Source organism: Dermacentor albipictus, chromosome 8, assembly GCF_038994185.2.
Source record: "Dermacentor albipictus isolate Rhodes 1998 colony chromosome 8, USDA_Dalb.pri_finalv2, whole genome shotgun sequence".
NCBI lineage: Eukaryota > Metazoa > Arthropoda > Arachnida > Ixodida > Ixodidae > Dermacentor > Dermacentor albipictus.
This window is the reverse complement of record NC_091828.1, coordinates 61,207,528-61,234,527: the sequence shown is the minus strand read 5'-3', so window position 1 is coordinate 61,234,527 and position 27,000 is coordinate 61,207,528. Positions and strand designations below refer to the sequence as shown.

The 27,000-nt window shown below is 44.7% G+C and overlaps 2 protein-coding genes across 42 annotated transcripts in view; both read right to left on the bottom strand.

Moving 5' to 3' along the window:
• The window catches only part of LOC135915154 (histone-lysine N-methyltransferase PRDM9-like), a 473,262-nt gene that overhangs the window by 237,766 nt on the left and 208,496 nt on the right, over positions 1-27,000 (bottom strand). For 2 of the 33 annotated variants that reach the window (XM_070523467.1, XM_070523468.1), the window contains one exon: positions 19,590-19,614. The exons of the other annotated variants lie outside the window; for them this stretch is intronic. In XM_070523467.1, coding sequence (XP_070379568.1) covers positions 19,590-19,614 — 25 coding nt within the window. The remainder of the gene's footprint in view (positions 1-19,589; positions 19,615-27,000) is intronic. 33 annotated transcript variants of the gene reach the window in all.
• The window catches only part of LOC135915161 (gastrula zinc finger protein XlCGF57.1-like), an 81,050-nt gene that overhangs the window by 36,727 nt on the left and 17,323 nt on the right, over positions 1-27,000 (bottom strand). For all 9 annotated transcript variants that reach the window (XM_070523470.1, XM_065448195.2, XM_065448198.2 and 6 more), the window contains exon 4: positions 19,504-19,617. In XM_070523470.1, the coding sequence (XP_070379571.1) occupies positions 19,504-19,617 (114 nt within the window). The remainder of the gene's footprint in view (positions 1-19,503; positions 19,618-27,000) is intronic.

Genomic DNA, 27,000 nt, shown 5'->3' with positions numbered 1-27,000 from the left:
TGCATGCATAGCCAAACCACAGGCTGGGGGAGGTCTATTGTCGCCTCGTTGGTTGGCCCCGAGGATAATGTATAAGTAGGCCCATATCATGGCAATCTGCAACAATGGCATTGTTGAGGAAGGCATACTTGATCAATGTAGTGCTTTTTATTCTTTGCTGTTCTTTCTTACCTATGTTTCGGTGTGTATTAGGTATTTATGCTCTTTAATCATGCGTGCACAAATTTTCTCATTTTCATGTAATTATAAAGAGGAGGTATCACTTTACAGTCTTTGAATATAAGACCTCCTTTTGCATATATTTCGTACCTAAATGTACTCATACGCAATTAATTTCAATTTGAAAAATTGTCCATATTAAAAATAAGTTTAAAGTACAGCACAGGTGTGTTGTCACTTTCATTCGCGCAGATACCTTGAAAAATTCGAACATTCCACTTTACTTAACCATTACAACACAGGCGGCTCGGGCTAAAAAACATCCTCTTACAGCGTGGGCGCACTTTACTGATTGCTGCCAGAATTGCAACTGTATAAATTTTTGCCGCTGCTCACCATTCAAGTTATCTTGGCATTACGTCTCTCCTTGAACCGACGACGCAACCACGCTGTTCTCCAGACGTAGGCGTCCTGGTCTGACCCCGGTCGAGGAGAGTCCACGGCGAGAATCTCCGTGCCTGTGTCACATATCTGACGAGAGCGCGCACAGCAAAGCCACGCGTTGCTATGACGGGCAAACTACACAAAACTAATGACACGAGCATTTCATGGAAGGCGTAGCAGCCCTTGCGGCACATGAACATTGTCTTCTGTTCGTGCATCGGTGCGATGATGGCGAAAGGCTGCCGTCCACGCATCCGATGACGCCAGGACTGGCGCCGCGTCGAAGGAACGCTACATTAAAGGCTGCCTTGTCCTGTGGCGTCCTCGGGAAGTGGACCCACTTGTTGCGGGTACCTGCGTGGATGATGGACTCCGCCAAGCGTCACACACACTTGGTCACCACCGGCTGGGTCACCCCAAACGTCTCCTTGCCCCCTGCCGTCCCTCGGGAACTGACCGTGGCGAAGAAACGCAGCGCGCACAACACTTGTCGCTCCACCGACATCGCTGTTGCTCTCACGCCTCCCAGTTCTTGCTCCAGGTCGTCGCACAAACACCACACAGTGTCTTCAGACGAAACTTCCGCCGAAACAGGTCGTCTGTCACGTCAAACGCAAGCTCGGGCTCCCTCCTCCCGTGGCCGAGCTGACAAGCCGCCGCTGGCAACGCCATCAAGAAGGAAGCCATTTTGTATTCATAATGTAGCGGGGTAGTCGCCAGTTATGCCAGGATATTGCCGGGTTTGTTCGGCATAATTAAGCATAATTAGTGCGCAACCATCATTTAGACGTGTCGGTTTTTGAGGGTTCCTGACGTCGCTTGAGACAGGCAAAATGGGCACGGCCTGAAAATTGTGGGCCAATCACGGAGGGGTAGCGGCGGATGCGGAATAAAATCACTTTGGAGCAGTTTTACAATATACCGACCCTGGTTTGACCTTGGCTAACATTGAAGGTCAGATATACAGCATTTTTTGGCTTGGTATGTGCTCCACTAGAGCTCCCGCTTTAAAAGATTTGTTCTCCAAAGGAAATTATGCAATATGACAGTAGAATGAAAGCTGACTGTCGGGCCGCGATTCGCGCGCAATCACCAAGCGGCAACATCAAGATTTAAATGAAATAAAGAAGAGAAAGAAAGGGATGCTTTTCTAAGGCGCAAATGCGTGTCATATGTAGCTATAAACACAGTTTGCGCGGTCTGAACGGAGGTACCAGGGAACGTAGTAGTGCGAATCACCCTTCTGAAATGTAGCCTCAGAGTGGCGCCCTCTCGCGATTGACGTCACGGCCAGAACGCCACTCGGTCATGCTCGGATGGATGTTATGAGCGTCTCCTTTGGAACGGGGCGGTGGGTTGCGCCACCCAGCTGGCTGGGCTGCAGCGCGCGCGCTCGTTTCTTTCGTGTATGCTTGGGGTATAGGTGGCTGGAGCCGCTATTATTGAACCATATGTCGACTTCTTTCTGTTACCATTCCTGAACCAGATTTATTTCGTAAGAAGGGCGAGAGTTGAGAAAGTTTGCGGCTGGGATATCGGAAGCTATGTTTCACTGGTTTTGCAATGCATAATCGCCGCATCTGTCCATAAAATTAGCGTAAAAAGAATGCCAGCAAATTCAACAATTTAAAATGCGAAGCATTGCATGATGGTTTGCTAAAGGCTGAATATTACCTTAGTAGTTGGCTATGAGGGACATTGTATTTTACACAGAAGAAATGTCTTGGTATTTGGTGTCAAAATGTGTCCGTGTTAGAAAGACATTACCCAGCGAAGCTCTCGTCATGATTGTTATTACTCTGATGAGTTGTTCTTCTCAGATATGGCCACTTTATAATGCGTAAAAGAAATATTTAGGCGTGCATTACGTGCGAAAAATTTACTGCTATGTCACTGCTCTCTGAAGCAGGCCCAAATAAAACGAATTGCTCATGGCTACGAACATGATGGTGCGTCATTATATGCTTCACTAATACGATAACTATTACCTTAAAGAAATATTTCGTGATTAAGATCGAGAGCCAATCAATAACTAGCCATGAAGCGTTTCATAGTGGCCTTCAATAGCCTTTATTGACAATATGGCACACCCCTCCCCCAACCATAGTTACCAACTGTCGTTGTGGCGAGGCATGCATTGTTCGGAAAGCCCATCTGTTCACTACAACTTCGAATTCAAAGCATGAATAAGTTTTTTGGCAGTTCAATTACAATGCCTAAAGCATACTTGAGATGCTATAGCGCACCTTAGGCTGCCTACGTAAGGAAAACTCAAACATCTTAAGCCACACCATGCCTCGTTCCAGCGTTGTTGAATTATACAAACGGAGAACTACTCGCATCGCCGGTACATAAAAGAGAACTGGGCAAACCTTCACAAGGAAGACACCTCAAGCCTTACAATTTCACCTCGTTTTTGACCCTCCAGCTTGGAGTTATATCTTCAATACGTGCCATACTACTAATGAATGCAGCCTCGGCATTTTTTTTTGGCTGAAGCCATACGGTCCAAAAGGCATATTTTCCCAGGAAGATTGTTTTCCGACCAGCCTGTGCATTTCTCCGCAAAGTTCGAAAATTTACATCTCGAAACAAGTGTCGAAACTAGTGTCGAAATTGTTGCGAGTGGGTTCGCCGTGCGATGTCCACTGCTACAATTTGTAAATTGTGATATGGGTCATAACATAATTAGCTAAAAAGTTAATTGTGAATTCTCGTTGATTAGTCGATTTTGCATTTCAATTTTTTGTGCAAGTGTTGTCCCCTCCTCCGAGTAGACCGGCTCATCAACTAGAATTGAGCTATCTGCCACAGGCAACCTTTAAAAAATTTTGAGTGTTCGCTGAAACACCCTGTATATTCCACGCGGACAAGAAATTGCCCTTCAAAGTCAAGAAGGCATCCTTGAAACTAAAATAAAATTTCTTTCTCCCATTCATAACGTCCTTTCGATTGTCCGATTCTGCATTTCCATGTTAAATAAAATTAAATGGAAATTACTTTGTATGAGCCAGAGCGAACTGCTAGAGTGAACGCCACTTAAATTTTCTAGCAATAATCAGCCTAATTTAATGGAAGCAATACACGATTTGCAGGAAAGAGAGAAAGATACACCAAGGTTGTATATGGGGGATCATTGAATATGTTAATAAATACAATAAATAAAAATGATTTTGAACTCAACATGAAAACATTTGTGAAGCAAATAAGATCTAAGCAGACAAATATGACTCCAGTTCGAAAATGTGGTTTTGTGCTTAATGTTGGGTAAATTTCAATCAATATTTTCTGCGAGTACCTTTGGTTTTAATGTTCATACGGTAGACGCATACAGCAGTTACGGATATGCGAAAAAGTTAAATACATGAAAAAGTAAACTACCAAAATACCTGGACAATTGATGGGATACTTACAATCTGAAGAAAGGATGCTACTCCATTTCTGATAACGGTATGCATTCCTCAGCCTCTAAAGCCTCAGATCATGGTAGGTGTTCATTTCCACTGTGATGGGAGGTTAATCGTTAAAGACATCCACAGTAAAAACTTGTTTAAATGACGCCAAAATGCTTGCAACTGAAATTTTCTGAACTGAATTGGCGTTAATGGTGATTCAGCTGGCAGTTTCAAGGCGAAGTCCCAGGAATATAAAAACGGCAACCTGTTAGGGTTTGTCATCAAGACTGAATTGCGGAACGAAGACCCAGACGAACATCACCCACTTGCAAAATTGTTATACTAACTGTTGGCGTAATATCTCCCCTCGTGATGTTTTGACAGTCAGCTAACACAGCTTACATCGTGGATTTCTCCAAGTGTTTTCGCCGTCACAGGAGCTCAAAAGCACACCGCGCGCTTTGCCCACACTGTCACCCTTTGTGTGAACTTGTACATATGCCTAAATATTCGGCCACTCCTCGGAAGATGTTTGTTACCATGGCTCAAATTTATTGTGGCGATAGATGATCTGCCGACGAGCGAGTTGACCAGCGCACCCAATTGATTATCGTGGTTATTTATCAGTTCGTACAATGGAATACGTGGAATTTTCAACCAAGTCTCTTAAAATAAGTCTTCACACATAACACATACGTTGCTAGCAAAAACTTCTGTCGAGCGTTCTTTTGCCCTCTAAGCGACTGCGGCACTGCGTAAACTGTAGTTTCTTATCCATGTCTTTACTGCGGTAATGTTCCGAACGCAACTCGCGCGTAAGGGATTCTATTCATTCTTCGCAATTCCGAGGTCTTCGCCTCTACAAGAGTAGAGATTTTAATCGAGACATCGCTCGGCTGCCAATCACTGAGGACATTGTGGGCCAGCGTGAGAATTTTCGTCTGTATGCGTTTTAATATGCCTGGTGAGATGGGCCTTCTGCCTGTAAGATTCACAACAAATAGGGCAGGCAAAGGGCTTTTCACCCGTATGTATTCTTAGATGATCCTTGAGGTATTGCTTCCTTGCGAATGTTTTAAGACATACTGTGCAGACAAAGGCTTTTTCAGCCGTATGGGTGGTGAGATGGGCCCGAAGGTAAGACTTCCTTGCGAAACGTTTAGAACATATTGTGCAGGCAAAGGATTTTTCACCTGTATGGCATGTGAGGTGCTCTTTGAGGTTATGCTCCCTTGAGAACTTTTTAGGACATATTTCACAGGCAAAGGGTTTTTCACCCGTATGAGTTAAGAGATGGCACTGGAGGTGGTGCTTCCTTGCGAACTTTTTAGCACATATTTCGCAAACGATGGCTTCTTTTTCACCCGTGTGCGTGCGGCGATGTGTCTCCAAGTTGCTGCTATGGGTGAATGACTTGGGGCTTTCATCACAAATGGAGGGCTTTTCGCCCGTGTGCTTCCTGCTGTGTCTCTCGAGCGCCGACATTTCGGCAAAGTGTTTGTGGCATTCCTTGCAACCATAGAGCTTGATGCTAGTGTGCTTGAGATGACTGTCCTGTTTCGGTGCTCCATCGGAAGCAGTGTTGTTGGTTGCACTGTGCCGATGTCTTGATTTTCGTGCGCCAGCATTCCTACAAATAGACAGACGGAATATTGTAAATAGAAACAATAACTGCTGTTAGAGAAAGACAGCAAGAGTTTTTTTAGCCAAGAGCAGCAAGAGCTACTTGCCCACAATATGAGAATAAGTGAGAAAAGTGGCGTTATAACAAGAGTCATCTAAAAAAGGATACTTCTCTAACTCACAATAGTTGGTGCATTTGATGTCCCGAAGGGGAGGATTACTCTTATAGCCTTAAGAAGGTAATTTACTACGGAATAACAACCTCGTATGCTTTATTTGTAAACCCTTGCAAACTGGGTGGTTGTCAGGCATCTCACAAATAAACAATGTATGCGGAACTGACATAGCTGTTGTCACCTGAAGACGCCCAGACAATTTAGCGAATATTCTTTATCCGAAAGTAGCCTGTTTAGCCTAAATGCTCACAGCATGTTATTTGCATTTTCTCGCTCTTATGCTTTTGCAGATGTTTCTTGAGAGTGCGTTGCTGCACGAACGACTGATCACATTAAAGGCGAGAAAATGATGTTTTGCGCCCGTGTCGACGCGACGATGTAAATTAATTAATATGGTTCCTGTGGGCGAATCGCCTTGAATATATATCGAAAATGAATGGCTTTATGCCCGCACGTTTCTGCTGCATCACTCGAATTGCCGCAATTGCGCGAGGAATTTGAGACATCCCTCGGAAACGCTAGGCTTGTCGCCAGTTTGCGCTGTGAGTTGACTGTCCAAGCTCGACGGACTGGCGGGAAAATTTTCGGTGGTGTCACACTGCTGGTTCTTTGCCTTCCTTCTGTCTGCGATACTACAAATAGGCTGACGCAGGATTTCACAATGGCACAGCAACATGTGTAACTGGACAACTGCAAAATGGTAATTTTTTTTTGCGAGAAGGAGCAAGTACTTTAGCGATATATGATATTAACAAAAACACATGAGATAACTGGCCATTTGAAACGCATGACTTATCGAACTAATATTCTTGGTTCAATTTAACGTCCAGGTAAATCATCGAGTATTTCGATAGCCTTTAGCGAACGAGGAGAGAGCGAGACTGGATTTCGTCAATCACGAACATGTAAAGTCAACAGGCTATGATGCCAACGGAAGCATAGGGCTAATTTCATGTATTAATTGTATTAAAAATGTGTTATAAAGGTATTATAAATGTATTGTTTCATGCAATGTTAACTTACTAATAGGAGGTCCCCTTGACAGTTCTTGTAACTCTGGGACCTCCTTCTGTACTAATGATGAATGATAAAATAAAAAATTATATGTGACTGAGATAGGACATTTAGCAAATAATAAAGAAAATGGAAAATGGGAATGGACGAAGGTATTACCGGTTGCTAGGTTGGAGACGAACGCACAACCTCCGTACATACCCTTATGGTGTTTATATGTAAACAGCAACCTAATATGCGTTTATTTGCATACTCTTGCAGACTGCGTTGTTCTGTCAGGACTGCTACACATGGTAAGAAAAAGTGTTCTATAATAGCACGATAACTATTGTTACGGAATGAGAGCCACTCGTTCTTGCAAATACTATTCATGCGAAGGTACCAAGTTTCACCTAAATTATCAATACTTCTGGGGTTTTACATACCAAAACCACAATCTCATTATGAGGCTGACCGTAGTGGGGACTACTGAGTAATTTTGACCTCCTGGGTTTCAATAATGTAAACCTAAGTACACGGTTGTTCTTGCATTTTGTTCCCGTCGAAATGCGGTCGCCGCGGCCGGAATTTGATCGCTTATATCTGGTGTTTGGTTTGGTGACACTTGGGTTTTAGAAATGGTTCTAGGCGCAAAAAATGAGTGCTTAGCAGCGCTACACCAAAGCCCCTAAGTAATCACGGCGGGTCAACCACCTAAACCTCAACATGACGCCATTCGTAATTATTGAGCACCACAGAAAGACAATAGAAATTTCACGAGTTAAAATGAGATGCTGCGAAGAGAGATACCCGTCTAAGAGAAGACTCTGTATCAAGCGCGTTAACAAGTCTTCCAGTAGTCATTATTTCAAATTGGCTGTGGTGCTGAATTAATTGCTAGAAATGATGCAAGATAAAGTTATTCCAAGATGTTGCTCGTGTCACAAATGATGATCTGACGTGGTCCAGAAGGCACATACTGGTTAGAGGAGATGAGAACACACTGGTTGAAGCCGAGGAGAACGTCGCACCTTGATCGTAGCTTTTCAGGCGTGATGGAATTAATGAAAGACCGTACACCATGCAGATCAACCTCACCGGGAAAACGGGCAATGTCGCAGGGAAGCGGTACCAGTAGAAAGCGACGCTTGTCAAGCCGTTGGCGTATAGTGGCGATGTAAGTAACCGGAGTAGGGCTTTGAACCACCAGGGCTTTAAATGCCAACGGACTGATTCCCTCCAAAATGGGTGTAATGCGTTCTTCCATCATGTTGGCACTGACGCATCGGCAAAGCTCCCAGATGTCTTCAATATACGATGTATACGACTTGCTTTCGTGTTGACAGTGGCGGGCGAGCTTCTTTTTTGCCGGAATCAGATCGGTCAGCAGTAATGCCGAAGATCTGTCGGATATTCTGGCTGAATTCCGCCCAATGGCAACTTTTCTGTTCGTGGTTGAGTAAGCATGTCTTCTAGACTTGAGTGCGGTAGAATGCGACCTTATCTAACTTTTATTATTGTCTCTCTTTTTTACTCGCTGATTTTATCGTAGTCGTTCATAAATCCTCAATGTCATCACTACCGACCCCAGCCAAAAGCTGGGGATCACGCTGATGACTATTGAGAGTCTGAACTGGCCTGCCTAGGGCTGTAGGGTTTGTAGACGCCGAGCAGCTGGAGTCCAACATTCCTCTTATAGCCGGGTGCACCTGTCGGCAGCTCGAAAGAGAACAGGAATATGCTACAGTATTCACATGAAGGAGAACCTTCACCGCTAGTGTGTGTAGTATATTTTATATAATGTACTGGAATAGAAGAAGCAGTATGAACTGTTTCAAAGAGCACTACAACGAGCCATTCAGAGCCGTGTGCCTGAGCTGTGTGACCTCTTGCCTTTGTGTTCTGCTATCTGAAAGCTTCATTAAAGCAGAATGTCTCTCAAACTTTTCTAGAGGTGCTGCGTCGTTACAGATCTGGAACTCTTCAGTATGAAGCTCTTTTCTGTTTCTGACATGTCTCAGGGCACAGCGCAGCCCGATCATCCCCATGCATTGCTTGTCTGTTGGTGTGCATTACGCCAACGAGATGCTCCCGTCTTCAGCGGCACAGAGAATATATATATGTATATATATATATATATATATATATATATATATATATATATATATATATATATATATATATATATATATACCACGCGAATTGTGTTTGACTTTCTGGAAGACACCCGGACCCCACCGATTACTCTGGTAGGTTGGTTAGTTTGGGTTTAATGGCACAAAGTCATCTAAGGCCATGCTGGGTCGGTCACAAGACAAAAAGAAACAACGTTACAGCAGGTAAACCTGCATTGCGTTATAATTGGTGTAAATAACCAGTTTTCTCGAAAAAGTCGAACAGGTTAGTAAATGGCACCAGAGGCTCATCAGCAAGTAATAGGGCAGGGTACAATGGCATATGTAAATTTTACAGGTTGTGCAAGAACCCCCGTCTCGGTGTGTCGATGTGTGGACGTGTTACTAAAATGTGTATGACTAAGTGGTTCAATGCATTTTTGATAAATTGGCAGGTTTCTTTTCGGAGAAGGAAATTGCGCGTTAGATGTGTGTGTTCAATCCGAAGTCGACACAAGATCACCTCGTTGAACCGTTGCTGTTGACTGCGTGATTTCCACTCGCCAATTACAGGTTTATTGAGATGTAGCTTGCTGCCTAAAGAATGGTCCCATTCGTTTGCCATGTTGACGTCAATGCCTTCGGAATCGGATTGATACAGTCTTTAAATGGAAGCGCTGTATTTGTAATATTTTCGTACGCTGGCCATTGACGCGCATCTATGCGCTGCTTTGTTACCCGGTACCCCAACATGGCTTGGTACCCAGCAAAACCTATCTTCCCTATGGTTTTTTTATGTTAATGCGTGTAAAAATCCTCTTACGGGCGTTCACATTCGGATCTCACGTGTAGAGCCTTGAGTATGCTTAATGAGTCTGTGTGTATATATAACAGTGTTTTCAAGCTTGTTAGCGACAACCTTTTGAACTACCGTCCATATTGCGTATACTTCGACTGTGTAGACAGGGGCGTGCTGTGGTGATCGAATACTTGTTTCCCAACTTTCTGCTATGGCCCCCACACCCACGTGTTTTTTCGTCTTAGAGTCTTCAGTATAAAATTTCATGTAATCTTTATATTTGTCATGAAGAGCGCGGAATTCTTGTATATTGTGTTCATGTGGCGTGTCTCTTCTTTAAATGTTTTAATGTCCAGTCGCATAACGGTGTGACATCACACCGCGGGGGAGACGTTCTGGCAAACTGGAGGACTTCCCAAGAGATGTCATAATCCCGACAATGTTCCTCATATCACAGGATAAGCGGCCTTATCATGTTTAGTTTATTTGTATAGTGTAAGTGTGAGCTGCACTCTATGACGATGGTTTAGCACATGCGTTGTGGTGAGGACAGGATTCTGAGTTATCTAGGAAAAAGTTAGCGCTCTGGCGCTGTTGTAAATGATTACAGTCGGCGTGTAAACTCTGAATACGTGATGTTCTATAAGCGCCACTTGCCAGTCGTACGCCGAAGTGATGAACTGAGTCATTTCGCTTGATGTAGACTTTCTGGCTGAACCATATATGATGATACCATAGTCTAGTATGCTACGTACTAAAGTGCGGTTGATAGTCCGGACAGAAATACTGATGCCGACTGCTTGTCTCGCGTTACACGTGGACCCGTCGCCCAAAGTTGACAAAGACGCCGACCCCTTTTTAGCAACAATGAGCACAGGTGACTTGCCGAGGAGCAGCGAGCGAACCCGGAGCTCAGAAGCCTTGCTGAGTACTTGCAAGGCAAGGCTCACGTTGTCGCGACAGTATTTAGGTGCGGATTGTCTTCGTTTGTATTACGAAAGGACGCCTTGGTGAAGAGTAACTATTCCACATCTCACGCGAACTACTTTCTCGTTGCGCCCGCAGCACTCCAGGCAGAAGTGCTGCACGACCTGCTCGATGATAAGACAGCCCCGGCACCTCGGGTGTTCTCATACGCTCGAAAGAAGACAAGAGAAGTACTATTGGCCACGCATGAATGCCGACATCGCCCCTTACGTCAAGACATGCCGAGAATGTCAGCGACGCAAGACACCACTGACAAGGCCAGCCGGATTAGTACAGTTGAGTGACCCTCTTTGCCGACCATTTTAGCAGATCAGGATGAATTTGTTAGGCTCTTTCCGACGTCAACATCCGCAGTAAGTGGATAGTCGAGGCGACGAGCTACATCACCCGCTTCTCTGAAACGAAAGGTCTGCCGAAAGGTAGCGCAGCCTGGCTGACGAAATTCTTCGTAGAGAACATCCTGCAGCGACATGGTGCCCCACAAGTTCTCCCCAATGACAGAGGAACTGTGTTTCCAGCAGAGCTCACCCAATTCATTCTGCAATACAGCCAGACAAGTCACAAGGTGACTGCCTACCACCCAAGGACGAATAGTCTTACGGAGCGACTGAACAAGACCATCACCGACATGCTTGTAATGTACGTCGACGTCGAGCACAAGACTTGGGATGCGGCCCTGTCATACGTAACATTCGCTTATAGCACGGCAGTTCAACAAACAACTCAAGTGATGCTGTTCAAGATGGTTTACAGAAGGAACGCTACGATGACTCGACGTCATGCTGCCGCGCGTTACTGACGAAAAGAATCCCCAAGTCGTCGCCTATTTCCAGCGTTCCGAAGAAGCCCGAGAGCTTGCCGCCTGTGACTTGACCAACAATCGATCGATTAACCAATTAATTTTATTGCGTAAAAATACTTTACATATAGAGGTACACAGGAGGTCCCATAGTAAAAACTGATTCGGGACCTCCTGGTCCTGGTTTACATATAAGTTCATTGGCAAGAAACAGCAGCTCAATCGGTACAATTGCAGGTATGATAAATAATGAAATGCAGATATAGGTAAATGAAGTAAGTAATAGACAATATCCGATGCCTTGGCGCCCTGGAATATGAAGTCTTGCCAGATAGCATTTTGCTTTCACAGCGGCGCCGCTCACGTCCCTCAATAGTTCGTGTTGTGAGACTTAAGCCGTTCTATCAGCGCTAAAGAAGTTTGGGACTTTGCATAGCTGAACACTGGACCTTTTTGTTGTTTGGGACTTTGCATAGCTGAACCTTGGACTTTCGTTATTGTTACTTTGACTTTGTTACTGTGTTGTTTCATTACTTTTGTTTAATAAGTGTCCTGTTTTTCATTCTCCAGTTATGTTTGTTGCATCGGGAGGATGCTTTTTGAGAGGGAAGTATTGACACGTGTGCTTGTTTATCTTTTTTCGAGTGACCGCTTTTCACCATCTAAACGTTATCGCTCAGCGCGAGACGCACCTGTATGTGTCGGAAGTTTCCAGAATGTTGTCGATGGTTCTATCGGCAGTCTGTTGTCGCCGAAGCTTGTGTAATATAATTCCATGTGCGACGCGAGTTGTGTAGAACTGTCTGGAAGACACGCGGGCACTAGCGCTTACTTTGGAAACTTTGATGACTCCCGTATAAAGGCTGACGTTAGTCGACCATTGTCGACGGTCACCGACCGCGTCACCCGCTTTCATTGCTCTTTGAGTATAGCCTGTTTTTGAGGGCATTGGTGCACCAAATAAAATGTTAGTTTGGTCATAGACAGTTTTGCTGCTATTTTCACCGTCATTACTACGTGACAACATACATACATACACACACACACATGCACACACACACACACACACACGCACGCCAATATTTTATGAAACAACCGGTGAAGTGGCAAAGGCAGCCCTTGCATGCTGTCGAAGTATGCAGAATATTACCAATGTATAATATATTACCTTCCTACAAACAAAACTAACATACACTGTCGGCTAATTGGCCAGATATTTTAATAAAGTACTGAGCTATATTTAAATAATTAGTTCATGTCACCAATTCTCGAATAGTTAGGCTCGAATTTTGTGCACAATATCCTTTCTTAGCGAATCGACCAGACACTGCATGACCTACTATGATTTCTCCATAATACGTGAACACTTCATGTAAATTTACAAATATCGTTAAAGCACACCAACGTGTTAATAGAGTGGTGGTTTATATTTAACGATTTATGTTACTTTCCTTCTTTATCTGGACTTTCGGAATGTGCCAGTGGAAATGTGCCCGTTTTTGACCAGTCATTCAGAATGGGTACACACAGTTGTGACACAGCAGGTACAGAATCCAGAGTCGTACACGTTAGAGAAAACAAGTGAATGATTATAATTACTTCAAGCAATAGTGTACTTGTTACAATCACCACTTTTGAAAGATTTACTGATTAAAGTAATTGAATTACTAAAAAGGAAGCGATTATTTTTACGCTACCTCGCTCTGAACCCTTAATACCATTGAGCAGGTAGCGCAGACAGAAGGAGCTGGCCTTGCAGACTCAGTGCGTGATCTGTAGCGTTTATACGCTGCCATTAGAGTGCCGGTTGTTCTTCCCAGTGGCATATTCATAGAATTCAAGCCAAATTTCTGGACTGAAAGACATGCCGTCGAACACACCTGAGACAGATGTTCCTGATGCTCAACCTCTGTTTTGGTAAATACGCTAATATCGTCGATGTACACGTTACAAAAGACACCTAGGAAAGGCTTCAGAACTTCGTTCATAATCTTCTAGAATCATACTGGCGAGTTTTTCCAGCCGAAAGGAAGCCGGGTATACTCATACAGGTCGAAGGGCGTGATAAAACCAATGTACATTTTTGTTTCTTCGGTTAGCGGGATCTGGCAGAAACCTTTGCACAAGTGAGTGCGTGAAAAACTTCGGCAACCATTTGTCTCATCTATAATCGTGTGTATCTTCGGCATTGGAAAGTGTATAAGTTCTGTCTGGCGATTGAGAACCCTGTAATCTGTGCACAGTCTGAAAGTTCCATCTTCCTTCGGCGCAATAGTTATGGGAGAGGCGAAGGGTGACACTAAAGGCTGGATTATATCGGCGTCTAGCATCTCCTGCCATTATTTCTTCAACCATATCTTGCGCTCTCTTGACATGTTATAAGGTGATTTTCGTATGACGGTCTGGTCAGTTAGTTCGAAAGGCACCTTGTTTGACGCCATCGCTTGTGGATAGCCTCCTATGCATACCAGCTCAGGATAGGTCATTGCAATAGTTTTCTCACACTTGACAACTCGCAGGCTATCTTTTATATCCTGTTGTGTCTCTTCCCTTGATAATCCTTCCACTGAAACCGCATCGTCCCAGTATACGTTGATTTTTAATTTCTTTATATTTGGTCTGGATAGCAGAAAGTCGTCCGTCACCCCGTCTATCACCAGCACTCCACTCTCTATTACATGACCTTGGAACTCAATGTTTACTGAGGCCCACTGATTATGCATTGTCGCTTTTCCATCGTAACCTTGCACCCGTAGTACTCGTCCACTATGCAGGTAACTTGCATCTACCAGCTTGGCATTCATAATGGACACAGAAGCACCACTGTCAACCAAAGTTTATATGTTTGTTTCCCACTTTGACATTAATGTGAGGTAGGCTAGAGCAAGTTAAATATACAGTCTCAGTTGTCGCCATCGGGTCGGACTGATCACCCTTGTTTACTAGTTTTTTGTCGTCGGAGACTCTTGAGCATACGAAAGTAGGGGGACAGGGTCGCTGTCGACGTTATTCACCCCACCTCTTCGAGCGCGCTAACCCAAGTTCTCTGTGCCGCCTGCAAGGCGGCTCGGTTCTCGCCGATTATGGCTTGACCAATCCGCACCGGTCCGTCTGAAGTGACTGCTTGAGCTAGCGCTTATATTTTCTTCTGAAGTAGATGGTATGTCTTGAAGGCACTCCAGGAGCCCATCCATAGTTTTTGGTGTTCGTATTTGCACTTGCTTCAGGACTTCCGCGTGCAGTCCGTGCATTATTACTGCTACTACGGCAGAAGGAGGAAGCATAGGCTCGGCCAGCTTTAAAATGCGGCTTTCAAAGAAATACTCGACGAGGGAGCCCTGCTTGGATTTGAAATTAAGCGCGGCAGCCCATCTTTGCACTAGGTTGCTTTGGAATGTCGTCTAGAATTTTTTATTCCACTGGTGCAAATCATACCACTTCCGTGCAACACCTCTTAAGCAATTACGCATGCTAGTAATCTTGTCCTCATTAGAGTGCCAGTTGTTCTTCCCAGCGGCTTATTCATAGAATTCAAGCCAACTTTCTGGACTGGAAGACATGCCGTCGAACGCATCGTGATCTACCAATTTAGTCACCGGCTTCTCATCGTTTAGATTGCTTATAAGTGATGTCACCAGTTGGTTTCATTGCGAAATCTGTTCTTGTTGTAGCCGAAGAGCTTTCGAAGCGAGGCTCACCTCTTCCGTCGGCGACTGGGATCCAGAGTCCTTTCGACGCAGCGGTTGAAGAACTAATTCGTCGAAGATCGCCAGACGCAAGTTCACTTTCACAGCACCCTTCCGACGTAGTTCAGCAGTGTCCATGGAAGCCTTCTATAAAACCAGGTTCACGAGTTCTGCCAAGTTGAGTTCGCGAGCTAGTTCTACCGCTGGTTCATCTTGAGCTTGGTATCTCGAGAAGATGATGTTCTTTGCGGAAGTCTCCTCAAGAAAAAATGTCAGCCCCATGTTGGAGTCAGTTGTCAGCTGCGCCAAAATAATGTAGCGTTCCTAGTTAACGACACAATAGACGGAAAGTATTGGTGTGGAACTGGCGTCCATCTTGTCTACCTTTTATTCTAACTTCATTCTTCTCTTCTCCTAATCCCCGGTTCCTGCGCTTCATGTTCTATTCGAAGGCTCATACCGCTTCACTTGTCTTTACCAACACTTGCTTCTCAAAAAAGGTCTTCCTGTGTTTATACGTAAGGACATAAGCAGCGACACTCATATCTCTCTTGATCTGTGCGCAAGGGGTTCGGGCAGTGTTCTAATGCAGGGCACCTTGGGCACAAGGTAGTTGTTTCTCAGCATCTGGGTTCCCTTTAGAACGGAGCGCTTCATTGCTACGGAGACCTGAAGATTCTTCCGGTTGGAGTAATAAAAACCTGTTAAAACGTCCTAAGTGGCTGTCGCTATCGAGACCTACTAACACCTGTTCAATACGTCGGCCAAGGTCTCGTAGAGCGTTAACACAAGGAAACAAATATTTAGCGTGATGGTGCGTTGAACATTCGGTTTGCTGGTCTGAAGACGTGCGCGTGTGGGGCTGCGGCGTTCTGTTGTTGTTCCCGACAAGTTCAGATTCCCGAATCTGGATCACATTTACAGATTTTCGCGTCAGTTAAGCAAGTCATTAGAAGTAAATATTAACCGCGAAACTAATTGAATAACAGTGACTTCACCTTTTCAGATAATGTGATCTGTAATTTACAGAACGCACAAACCAACGTTACTAGACTAGGTTCAGTTTTAAAACTCCCGTGACTGCGTGGACCCACCACCCATCCTCGCATCTCGTGGCGCTGCTGTCGCACTTTGCTCGGTCAGCACCGCGCTGACAGGACTGTCCGTTGTTTATGTGTTTTGGCGAGTTGTATATACGCGTGTTTTGCTGCAGGCTCGGTGCATTTTTGCGACACTCTTATGCGTTTTAAATTCCGCGTACGTTTTGAAGAGTTTACGGGCCGTATCATCCAATTTTATTTAGTGACGCGAATGCATATATATACTCCGTTCCTGCAGCGATAACTTACTTTGCATGTGCGAGTCTGCTCGCAAGGGAGCAAAGCTCACGTAGGTTTCAACATTGCACTTGTGAATGCGGTGCTCTGATGAAAGAAATAGTGCTAGCTTCATTTTTTTTTATCCCGAAATGAAGTGCTGAGAGTGTGTATATACCGTGTGTCCCAGCTAACTTCAGCCAGAGTTTTAAAATATGCGAATGCCGCGTAGCTGGGCACAACCAAGGTAATGTTTGCCGTAGCTTTGAGATATTCAAATTATTATAAATCCGCCCAGTTAGGTAATGCGTAGTTAATTCATTATTAATTAAAAATTATCTAATAATTGTTAGTGTACTTCTTAATTCACTAATTAATAAATTAGTTCATCTATTTATGTAATTCGTTGCCGCCACCAAAGGTCCAGGCCTTAACTCTTTAACTCTATTTTAATTAACTGTGCATTACTGGCCTCGTGAACTGCCTCGATTGGTTCGCTTGGGCTCCCGTGACTTTCTTGGACCATCGTGTGGTCGCGCTAACATCGCCTCATGCGTTCGCATTAATATTTAATTAGTACTAAGCAGCAACAGCTGATTACAACCACTAATCAGCTACTTACAGCTACTCATCAGCAACAGATGATTAATATAGAGCGCAGTGGACGGCCGGGGCTGCTGCGGCCCTGGACTAAGGACTCCACAGCGCACTCTGGGGCAGCGCAGCAGCATTTTCACAGCTACGTAAAGTTTTTTAATCAATCTCCTAAATGCGAGACTATACAAACATTTGAAGACGCATCGGTGAAAACACTTGCTGAGTACGTAAGCTGCGAAGTCTGAGGACTCAAGTCCCTTCGCCAGCGCAGAGCTGCACCCTGGTAGAGCTACTTGCGGTGCTCCCGCCCTCTGGCGGCAAACCAAGACGAGGGGCCACCCGCGATGTACGGCGCCTACGGAGAGTTTGACAACTGAACCTAGTCTAGTAACGTTGGGACAAACCTTGTAACAGATTACGAATAATTAATTACGTGAAATTTCTTACGCACAAGTCGGCCAAGTACCATCGGGAAGTGTGTTAAAAGCTTCGGGCTATAAAATTTGATCTTCCTGCACAGTGTGAGCAGGAACGGGGCTTCGGTGAGCACTATCTATTTTCCACGATTGCAAGCGTTTCGCATTGGCTGATCTATGCTTAACTGCAATATTGATATATGTTGTGAAATTATTTATTATGCGAAAATAAAGATAATAGCGGGAGAGGGAGAGCACATGAGATTATTATAAAGCAGATGACGCAAGATCTCGGGGGCAGTCCATGGATTATTGCTGCAGATGTTTATGTCAAACGGTTTATGCTGCAGAGGTTTGTGCTTCAAGCGGTTTATGTCAGATAAATCATAGACTGTACTTAGCAGAAAAGGAGTGAGCAGCAGCTCTTCCCACCTGTAAACCCCGGACGTATTTCAACACTGTTGTGGCAAACCAAAAGGAATAGACTACAGTTTCTTTATAAAATTAGATAACCGCAGTAAAGTAAACTATTAAGACCAAGATTACATCCGCGCCACGAAAAAAAAGGTAGAGTATCACTATATTTCAATGCCATTCCAGTGAATGCACAACAACAATGATATATTTTGTTTCTTTGCTAGTGTGACTGCGGGTTGTAACAGGCCGCCTGATTCCACGGGCGGGGGGTCAGCTTGAAGTTCGGGATCGGGGAGTCAGCTTGAAATTTGGGCGTGTGTCAGCTTGAAATTCAGATGTGGGTCCGCTTGAAGTTGGGAAATGGGCCACCTTGAAATTGGGAAATGGGCCACCTTGAAATTGGGAAGTGGGCCACCTTGAAATAGGGAAGTGGGCCACCTTGAAATTGGGAAGTGGGCCACCTTGAAATTGGGAAGTGGGCCACCTTGAAATTGGGAAGTGGGCCACCTTGAAATTGGGAAGTGGGCCACCTTGAAATTGGGAAGCGGGTCAACTGGAAATTTGTGTGATGCTTATGCATATTTCGATAACTCGGGGGAAATTTCTACACACGCACACACACACACGCACGCACACACACGCACACACACACGCACGCACGAGCGCGCGCGCACGCACACGCACACACACACACACACACACACACACACACACGCACAAATATTGTAGGGCGGGTCCTCGTGCTTCTTGCATTGCAATTTGCACGTATTTCACTTGCTTTGCGGATATTGCAAGGGAGATGAGAACAGAAGATTCTGACAGAGCTATCATACTACTTGCTATGTTGAGTATTACCTCTGAAATTCGAATGAACTAAGTTGTTTCAGAATAAAAGAGAGCACAAAAAACAAGGTATCGTATAAAGGGTAGGAAGCGGCCGAAGAAACGGCACGCTGTACGTCTTTCGCATTTCCCACACTACCACGGGACTTGAGGCGTGGGAGTCTGTTTACTGGGTGCTCAGGTCCTCCATTTCACAAATATCACGATAGTTCAATACGGTAAATTCGTGTGGGCAAGCACTCTAAAGAGACTTGGAGCCATCCTTCAACCGGCAATAATATATTTTCTAGAATATACTGAAGAATGTGGTTCATATCGTAAAGGTTTTTTTTTTAGTTTGCAGTCAGAATATTTTCTTTCTATACAAAGAAATTATAGGATTTCATGTGCGACAACCACGATATGATTACGAGGCACAGCGTAGTGGGGGACTCCGTAATAATTTCCACCACGTGAGGTTTTTTAACATGCACCTAAATCTAACACATTTGTTTCGGCATTTAACTCACACCTTGATGCCGTCGGCGTTGTTTTTTTCTACAGCAAGCAGACCGGTCACACACAACAGATGTGTCGTGAATACAACGCAAAAGAAATATACATTCATAAAAAACATTCGTTTTCTGTCACGCCACTGGTTGTTACAAAAAAATAAACCAGCTCCAGTCGCGCTGCATATAACACTACATTGGTACAGCTTTTGGAGAGGCAACGTTAAGATTAGGTATATAGGGCTCACCTCACACCGCCTTTCACATCGATTGGAGGCTGCTTCATGGCCGCCTTGTTTCTCCTTGGCGTTGACTCATCGCTGCTGCTGCTACTAGTGCTGCTGCTGCTGCTGCTGCTGCTGCTAAAAAATAAAAATGCCTATTGTAATAAAAGAAGGACGTAAGTTAGCATTGTCCACTTCTCTCGCAACGCGTAGTGCTAAATGAAACCGCCTTCGAGACTGGTTCATAAGTTTTGTCAAATGAATGTGATAGCTCCGAAGTGGGTGAAGTCCGCCTACAATTTTGTCGCCTTAGCAATAAGTGTAAAGTAGTGCAAAAAATAAGCCACTCAGCTGCCCAGAATAAATCACTACTAAACAGCTGCCCAGATATTTCCCCGTCAAGTGGCCTGCGTTGGACACACAAATGAAATGATGTTCACATCGACTTTGCTCAAGATTGGCTTTCAGTTGAACGCAAGTATTGTAAAATAAACTGAAACTTTCCACACTTTCGCAGTTGCGCGTGCTCTCTCGTAACGTAGTTACAAAGTAAGTTCGTAGCCGATCGCCAATTAGCAGCCGCGGTCGGTTGAGGGCTTTCTGGTATCTCTGCATTTTCGTACGATGCTGGAGCCTTGGGAGAGACAATGGTTCTCTGCTCACATTGCCACATTCCTTCTAGCGGCTGCAGTAGAGGGCTATGGCTGGAGAGGAGATGGCAGTCGCCTTGCTCGTCGGTGCTCTTCTAGAGTTAACATATATTACGGCGGTGGCTTGGGTGGTGTTGCAGCAGGTGGGGTTCTGCACCACATGCAAATAGGAGCGAGTTATTGCTTTTAGCCGGCTGAGAAGCACCGCGCGTGCTAATCCTAGGGATTGGCAAGCAGATATTTGAGGTTGGGTAAACATGAAATTTGTACGGCGGTGAAGCTGAAACTTGTGCGTCCGTGAACGCGAAATTTTTGCATCCATGAACATGAAATTTAGGCCTCTGTCAACGTGAAAATTAGGGCCTCTGTCAACGTGAAAATTTGGGCCTCTGTCAACGTGAAAACTTGGGCCTCTGTCAACGTGAAAACTTGGGCCTCTGTCAACGTGAAAACTTGGGCCTCTGTCAACGTGAAAATTTGGGCCTCTGTCAACGTGAAAATTTGGGCCTCTGTCAACGTGAAAATTTGGGCCTCTGTCAACGTGAAAATTTGGGCCTCTGTCAACGTGAAAATTTGGGCCTCTGTCAACGTGAAAATTTGGGCCTCTGTCAACGTGAAAATTTGGGCCTCTGTCAACGTGAAAATTTGGGCCTCTGTCAACGTGAAAATTTGGGCCTCTGTCAACGTGAAAATTTGGGCCTCTGTCAACGTGAAAATTTGGGCCTCTGTCAACGTGAAATTTGGGCCTCTGTGAACGTGAAATTTGGGGCTCTGTGAACGTGAAATTTGGGCCTCTGTGAACGTGAAATTTGGGCCTCTGTGAACGTGAAATTTGGGCCTCTGTGAACGTGAAATTTGGGCCTCTGTGAACGTGAAATTTGGGCCTCTGTGAACGTGAAATTTGGGCCTCTGTGAACGTGAAATTTGGGCCTCTGTGAACGTGAAATTTGGGCCTCTGTGAACGTGAAATTTGGGCCTCTGTGAACGTGAAATTTGGGCCTCTGTGAACGTGAAATTTGGGCCTCTGTGAACGTAAAATTCGGGCCTCCGTGAACGTAAAATTCGGGCCTCCGTGAACGTAAAATTCGGGCCTACGTGAACGTAAAATGTGGGCCTTCGTGAACATAAAGTTTGGGCGTAGGTGAGTGTGAAATTAGGGCGTCCGTGAGTGTGAAATTTGGGCGTCCGTGAGTGTGAAATTGGGCGTCCGTGAGTGTGAAATTTGGGCGTCCGTGAGTGTGAAATTTGGGCGTCCGTGAGTGTGAAATTTGGGCGTCCGTGAGTGTGAAATTTGGGCGTCCGTGAGTGTGAAATTTGGGCGTCCGTGAGTGTGAAATTACGGCGTCCGTGAGTGTGAAATTAGGGCGTCCGTGAGTGTGAAATTTGGGCGTCCGTGAGTGTGAAATTTGGGCGTCCGTGAGTGTGAAATTTGGGCGTCCGTGAGTGTGAAATTTGGGCGTCCGTGAGTGTGAAATTTGGGCGTCCGTGAGTGTGAAATTTGGGCGTCCGTGAGTGTGAAAGTTGGGAGTCCGTGAGTGTGAAAGTTGGGAGTCCGTGAGTGTGAAAGTTGGGAGTCCGTGGGTGTGAAAGTTGGGAGTCCGTGAGTGTGAAAGTTGGGAGTCCGTGAGTGTGAAAGTTGGGAGTCCGTGAGTGTGAAAGTTGGGAGTCCGTGAGTGTGAAAGTTGGGCGTCCGTGAGTGTGAAATTCGAGCGTCCGTGAGTGTGAAATTCGGGCGTCCGTGAGTGTGAAATTTGGGCGTCCGTGAGTGTGAAATTTGGGCGTCCGTGAGTGTGAAATTTGGGCTTCCGTGAGTGTGAAATTTGGGCGTCCGTGAGTGTGAAATTTGGGCGTCCGTGAGTGTGAAATTAGGGCGTCCGTGAGTGTGAAATTAGGGCGTTCGTGAACGTGATGTTTGCACGTCGGTCAGCTTGCCTTAGTGAGTTAAGTTTGGTTTAGTGGAGCAAGAGCGGCCCAGGGTAGGCTGCGCCAAAGACCAGGTGTTTTTAGAATCGAATTTACGAAGAAAAATGCTGTGGTATTGTATGCTTTGTGTGAAAAGCCAGTGTCACGTAAAAATTTACACACGTCAGGTAATGGGACTATACTATCATCTCCTAAATTTAAAGCAAGGTGCAAATGTATGTATAGTTGATAAAAGCTGTGCAAGAAGTTTTGTCAGTAATATATGCATAGCTGTTCGTGGTTCTTGTCATTTCTCGCATGTTTGTGCATCTTTTTGTTAGAATATAATTGTTTCTGCCCATGCGTAGTCGGCATAAGAATACTTCAATGAACCGCTCCTGGTGGTTGCACAACTTCCAATCAACAAGTAGGGGTTTAGTGAGATGTAGCTTCTTGTCTGTACAATGGTCCCATTCATGTTGCCACTTTGACGTTAAGGCCTTACTAATCACACGGATACAACGTTTATATAAATATGTGGAGTTTATGACTTTTTATGCTGCGATCGATCCACGATTATCAGTTGCTTCATTACTGGGTATCCCCCACATGGCTTGGAAACCAACAGAAATGAATTCATACCCCGTATTGTTTCAGCGCCACCATGTTAAAATATCGCCATCAGGGGCTCACACTCACATTTTAGATGTAGAGCCTTTAGTGTACTTAAAGAATCGGTGTATATGACTACTTTTGTGTCTGCCAGTGATAATTTTTCTAACCACAACCCATACACCATTAACTTGAGCAATGAAAATAGAGGCATGTTTCGGTAAGCGAATACTTGTTTGCCAATTTTCCCTTATGGTCCCTACACCCACGCTTTCTTTTGCTTTAGAGCCATCAGGTTAAAATTTCATGTTATTTGGATATTAATCCTGAAGCGCACGGAATTCTTGTATAATGTTTTCGTGTGCTGTGGCTCCTTTCTTCAAATGTGTTAATGTCCAGTCGCATAACTGTGTGAAATCGAACCACGATAGCAATGGCATTTTTTTGGCAACTTGGAGGACTTCATTAGGAATGTCATACTCCGGACAATATTCCTCAATCGCAGGACAAGTGGCCCAATATTGTTCGGTTTGTTTGTGTAGTGTAGGCGTCAGTTACACTGTGTGACGATCTTGTAGCTTATGTGTTGTGCAGAGGACTGAACTGTAAGCACGTAGGAGAAAGTGAGCAAAGCTCTGCCGTTGCTCTAAGGTAAGTTCATTACACTACACGTTGAACTTAGAACAGGTGATGTTCTGTAGGCACTACTTGCCAGTCGCAGACCAAGGTTATGCACTGGATCAAGTCATCAAATGTGAGACTGTCTGGATGAGCCATAAACCACGCAGTCGTCGTCTGGAATGCTGCGCATAAGAGACCGGTAGATACGTAAAAGACACCTTCGGTCGGAACCCCAGTGCTTGTGAGATGTAACTTTAAGGATATTCAACGCTTTATTTGCTTTAATATTCGGTGTTTTTATAAGAGCTAAGAAGTTTAGTTTGGCGCCAAAGGTTACCACTAAGGATTTGTGATCTTGTTTGAGCGGCAGTATGAAGGCATTCAATTTTATGACTTGATCACAGTGCAGCGCTTGTTTTTGAGAGAACGAAAAAGAAATTTTCTATGTGGATAAATGGAAACCAATTTGTTAGCCTATTGTGTAAGTTTATTTATTGTCATTTGAAGCTGCCTTTCACTGGTTCACATATTTGAGGCACGGTAAGGAACTAAAAGATCGTGTACGTATATAGTGCATAAGAGACAACGGTATGATTTCATTAGGTGAGTTCATTTTTACTATGAACAGTTTCGTGTTGAGAACATAGCCTTGTGGAATAACATTTTTCTGTGTAAATGTATGGGAGTGTACTGAACCAAGATGTACATGAAATGATGTATTAGACATAAAATCAACTAGACAGTTCAGCGATTTACCACGGATGACGAGGTCAGCCAGGTTCGATATCTACGCGTGGTATCGTTGGCTTTTTATAAATCGAAGTACAAGACAGTGTTGCTTGTGTAAAAATGCACATCGACTTTCATGCCGTAGACGAACCAGATGTTCAGCAGTTGAACGACCCTTTTTATATCCACACTGGTGCGGGCATATTAGGTTTCTTGATTCTAAAATAACTGAGAGTCTTATATTGATATTGTTTTCCTATGATTTTCCCTAAGAGCATGTGTGGGCAATGCGTCTGTAAATGCTTGTGAGTGTTGGGATTTACCAGCTTTTAGAAATGGAACTGCTATTGCCTTTTTCCACTCTTGCGGCATCATACCAGATTCGCAGATTATGAAGAAAATTTTTAGAAGAGCACCTGCAGATACTGATGACTTTCATGCGGCTAAAATTAATATCGCAGTGAACATTTCAATAATTTCGTTTAGGCTTAGCTCACTTGAAAATACTTCGTCGAGTTTTGCACGTTTCATGACAAGCGGCCAGTCAGCAAGATGTACTTTCAAGCGACGTGGTTTAACATTTGTAATGGGTAGTGATGAAGTGAGTTTGAAAACAGCAGGTAGATGATCGCTGAAATGTGATCGCAAAAGGCTAAATTCGGGCAATTATATTCTGTGATGTAAGGGATAAATAGGTTGGCGCACCACAGTTGAATATACAAATCCTTTGTTGAAGAAGCTACCCTCTTTGGTCAGTTTTATCGCTGCTCCAAAGATTTCAGTGAGCACTAAGATCTCCAACTAAAAGAAGAGGCTCAGGCAACTGGTCCATTTATTTTCCAGGTCTCGAGTAACAAAACATGTATGGCGAGGAACGTACAATGAACAGATGCTGACCGTCTTAAATGATAAAACCGCGACAGCTACAGCCTTGCACGGAGTATTTAATTGTAATGTTTTGTGTAGGGATGTACTCTTGGAAAACAATAACGACCACTCCTGGTAGACGCCTGGAGTGCCCGCGGACAGAAAATGTGTATTTTTCGGGCATAAGTTAGTTTCTTGAAGGCAGAATGCTACTGGTGATAATTTATGTATAGTACTGTTACGCAAACAAAGCACTAACACTGGAGACTACTTACAAAACACATTTACGAAAGGTAACTGCAAAGCTGGCCAGTTCAGCCGATAGCTCGATAACCAGAGAGCGTTCGTCGTCTTCGTCGGGGCGCCCACGAGCATAGGCCACAAGAAACACGCAATATGCATGTATCGATATCTTTGATGTCACCTAGACTGTGGATTAGGCCTCTGCAATTCCAAATGAATGTTGAAAGCCATTTTATTGGAAATTAAAAATTTATTTATGTGCGCGCACTTACAAGTTGTAAGTGACATTTGTCAAAAAGTTGATTACTTGCATTAAGGGTGGTAACCTTTCAGGTTACCTGTCCCTTTTTCGGCGCAGTTACAAGAAGTTCGTCCTTCTTGGCACGCTGCAAGGAGCACGGATCTTTTGGCGTCAATGACGCCGGGGTTTTCGGATTGACCTCCATCGCCGTCTCCGAGGCGCTCGATGATGGAGAACCAGGCACCCAGCCGTGTGTTTCGGGCCGTGGAGTTCGATTTAACCTCGGGACCTGCGTCACTGCAGTTTGCCGGCCCGTGTTCGATGATGATGGAGCAGCACTGGCAGCGGCCACCAAGGGGCCGTTTGGAGTTTCTACAGGAGTACCGGACGTGGACCTTGTAGACACCTGAAGCCAGCGTGGCACTGTCCCCTAAGACGTAGGTGCCCTAACCTTTCTCTGGCTTCATAGAATGAGATCTTTTCCTTTACAGTGATTTAGATAATTTCTTTTTTTTTCTTTTCCCTCAAAGGGAGCTAGTAAGCTGGATGATCGCGCTTGCAACAGACACATTGTTCAGGAGCATTGCATTTGTGAGGTGAATGGTCGTTGGCTTTATAGTTCGCGTGTGTTTCTTTTCCTCTGCATGATTTTGATGCATGTCCAAACCTCTGGCACTTGGAGCACCGCCTCGTGTTGGTCGGACTTTGTTTTTCAGGTATCTTGCGTCGATTGAATTGGGCAAATTACTAGAACCAAACACGAGTGTTAGGTTTCTTGTAGGGATCTGTTGGCCGTTTCGTCGAATGGTTATTTTTTGTACCTTGATTATGTTCTGCTTCCTTAATCCCTGAAGGGGCTCATCGTCACTGAGGATAAAGAAATCCTCTTCGGATATTACTCATCTGCTTGTGGTGAGCAAGCGACGCGGGCAGATGGTCACAGTAAGGCCACCGATACTTGTGAGTTCAACGATTTTTCGACTTGGTCTTTCTTTACCAGTTAGAGGAGGAGGTCTTCGCTTGCCATTTCTGATGCTTCCTGGCCTGGTCAGATCGTGTTTGATAGGCATTCAGATAATAGGAATGAGATAATAGGAATTTGCAGTTGTGTTGCGTTTACTGTGAAGGACATGGTAATTTGGGAAGGGGTCTTGGGTAGGTTACAAAAGGAAGTACAATGTTGCTTCGGTGAGTCATCTTTCTTGAGGGCGGTCTTGGAAGGGGAAAAACGTTTCCCGTGTAAACCATTGAAAATTCGGCGGTGATGGTAGCCAGCCACCACCGAGCACAATAAGGGGACGCTGCTAGATAGGGAACAACACCTGCAGACACCAGCCATGCATTGACGCTGTAACGTAATGTTTATATACCCAAGACTGGATATATAACACAAGGTTAGCCCTTGGCGCCTGGAAATTCGCAAGTAATAAGAAGTGAAGAGAATTCAGGAAAGTAGAAAAGGAAATAGACTAAGATTCGACTGGAGGACGGGAAAAGGCGACTGCGGGTTACATCCAGATGGCTCAGTCTGGAAATGCCATTTATGTGAAGCAGAGGCGAAAGGGGTGTGTTGCCTCCGCTGGGGGGCTTTAAAGGTTCAAACACCCAGTATTGGCTCCACCTCCAGAACATCCCTTTCCCCAGACACGACTAAGC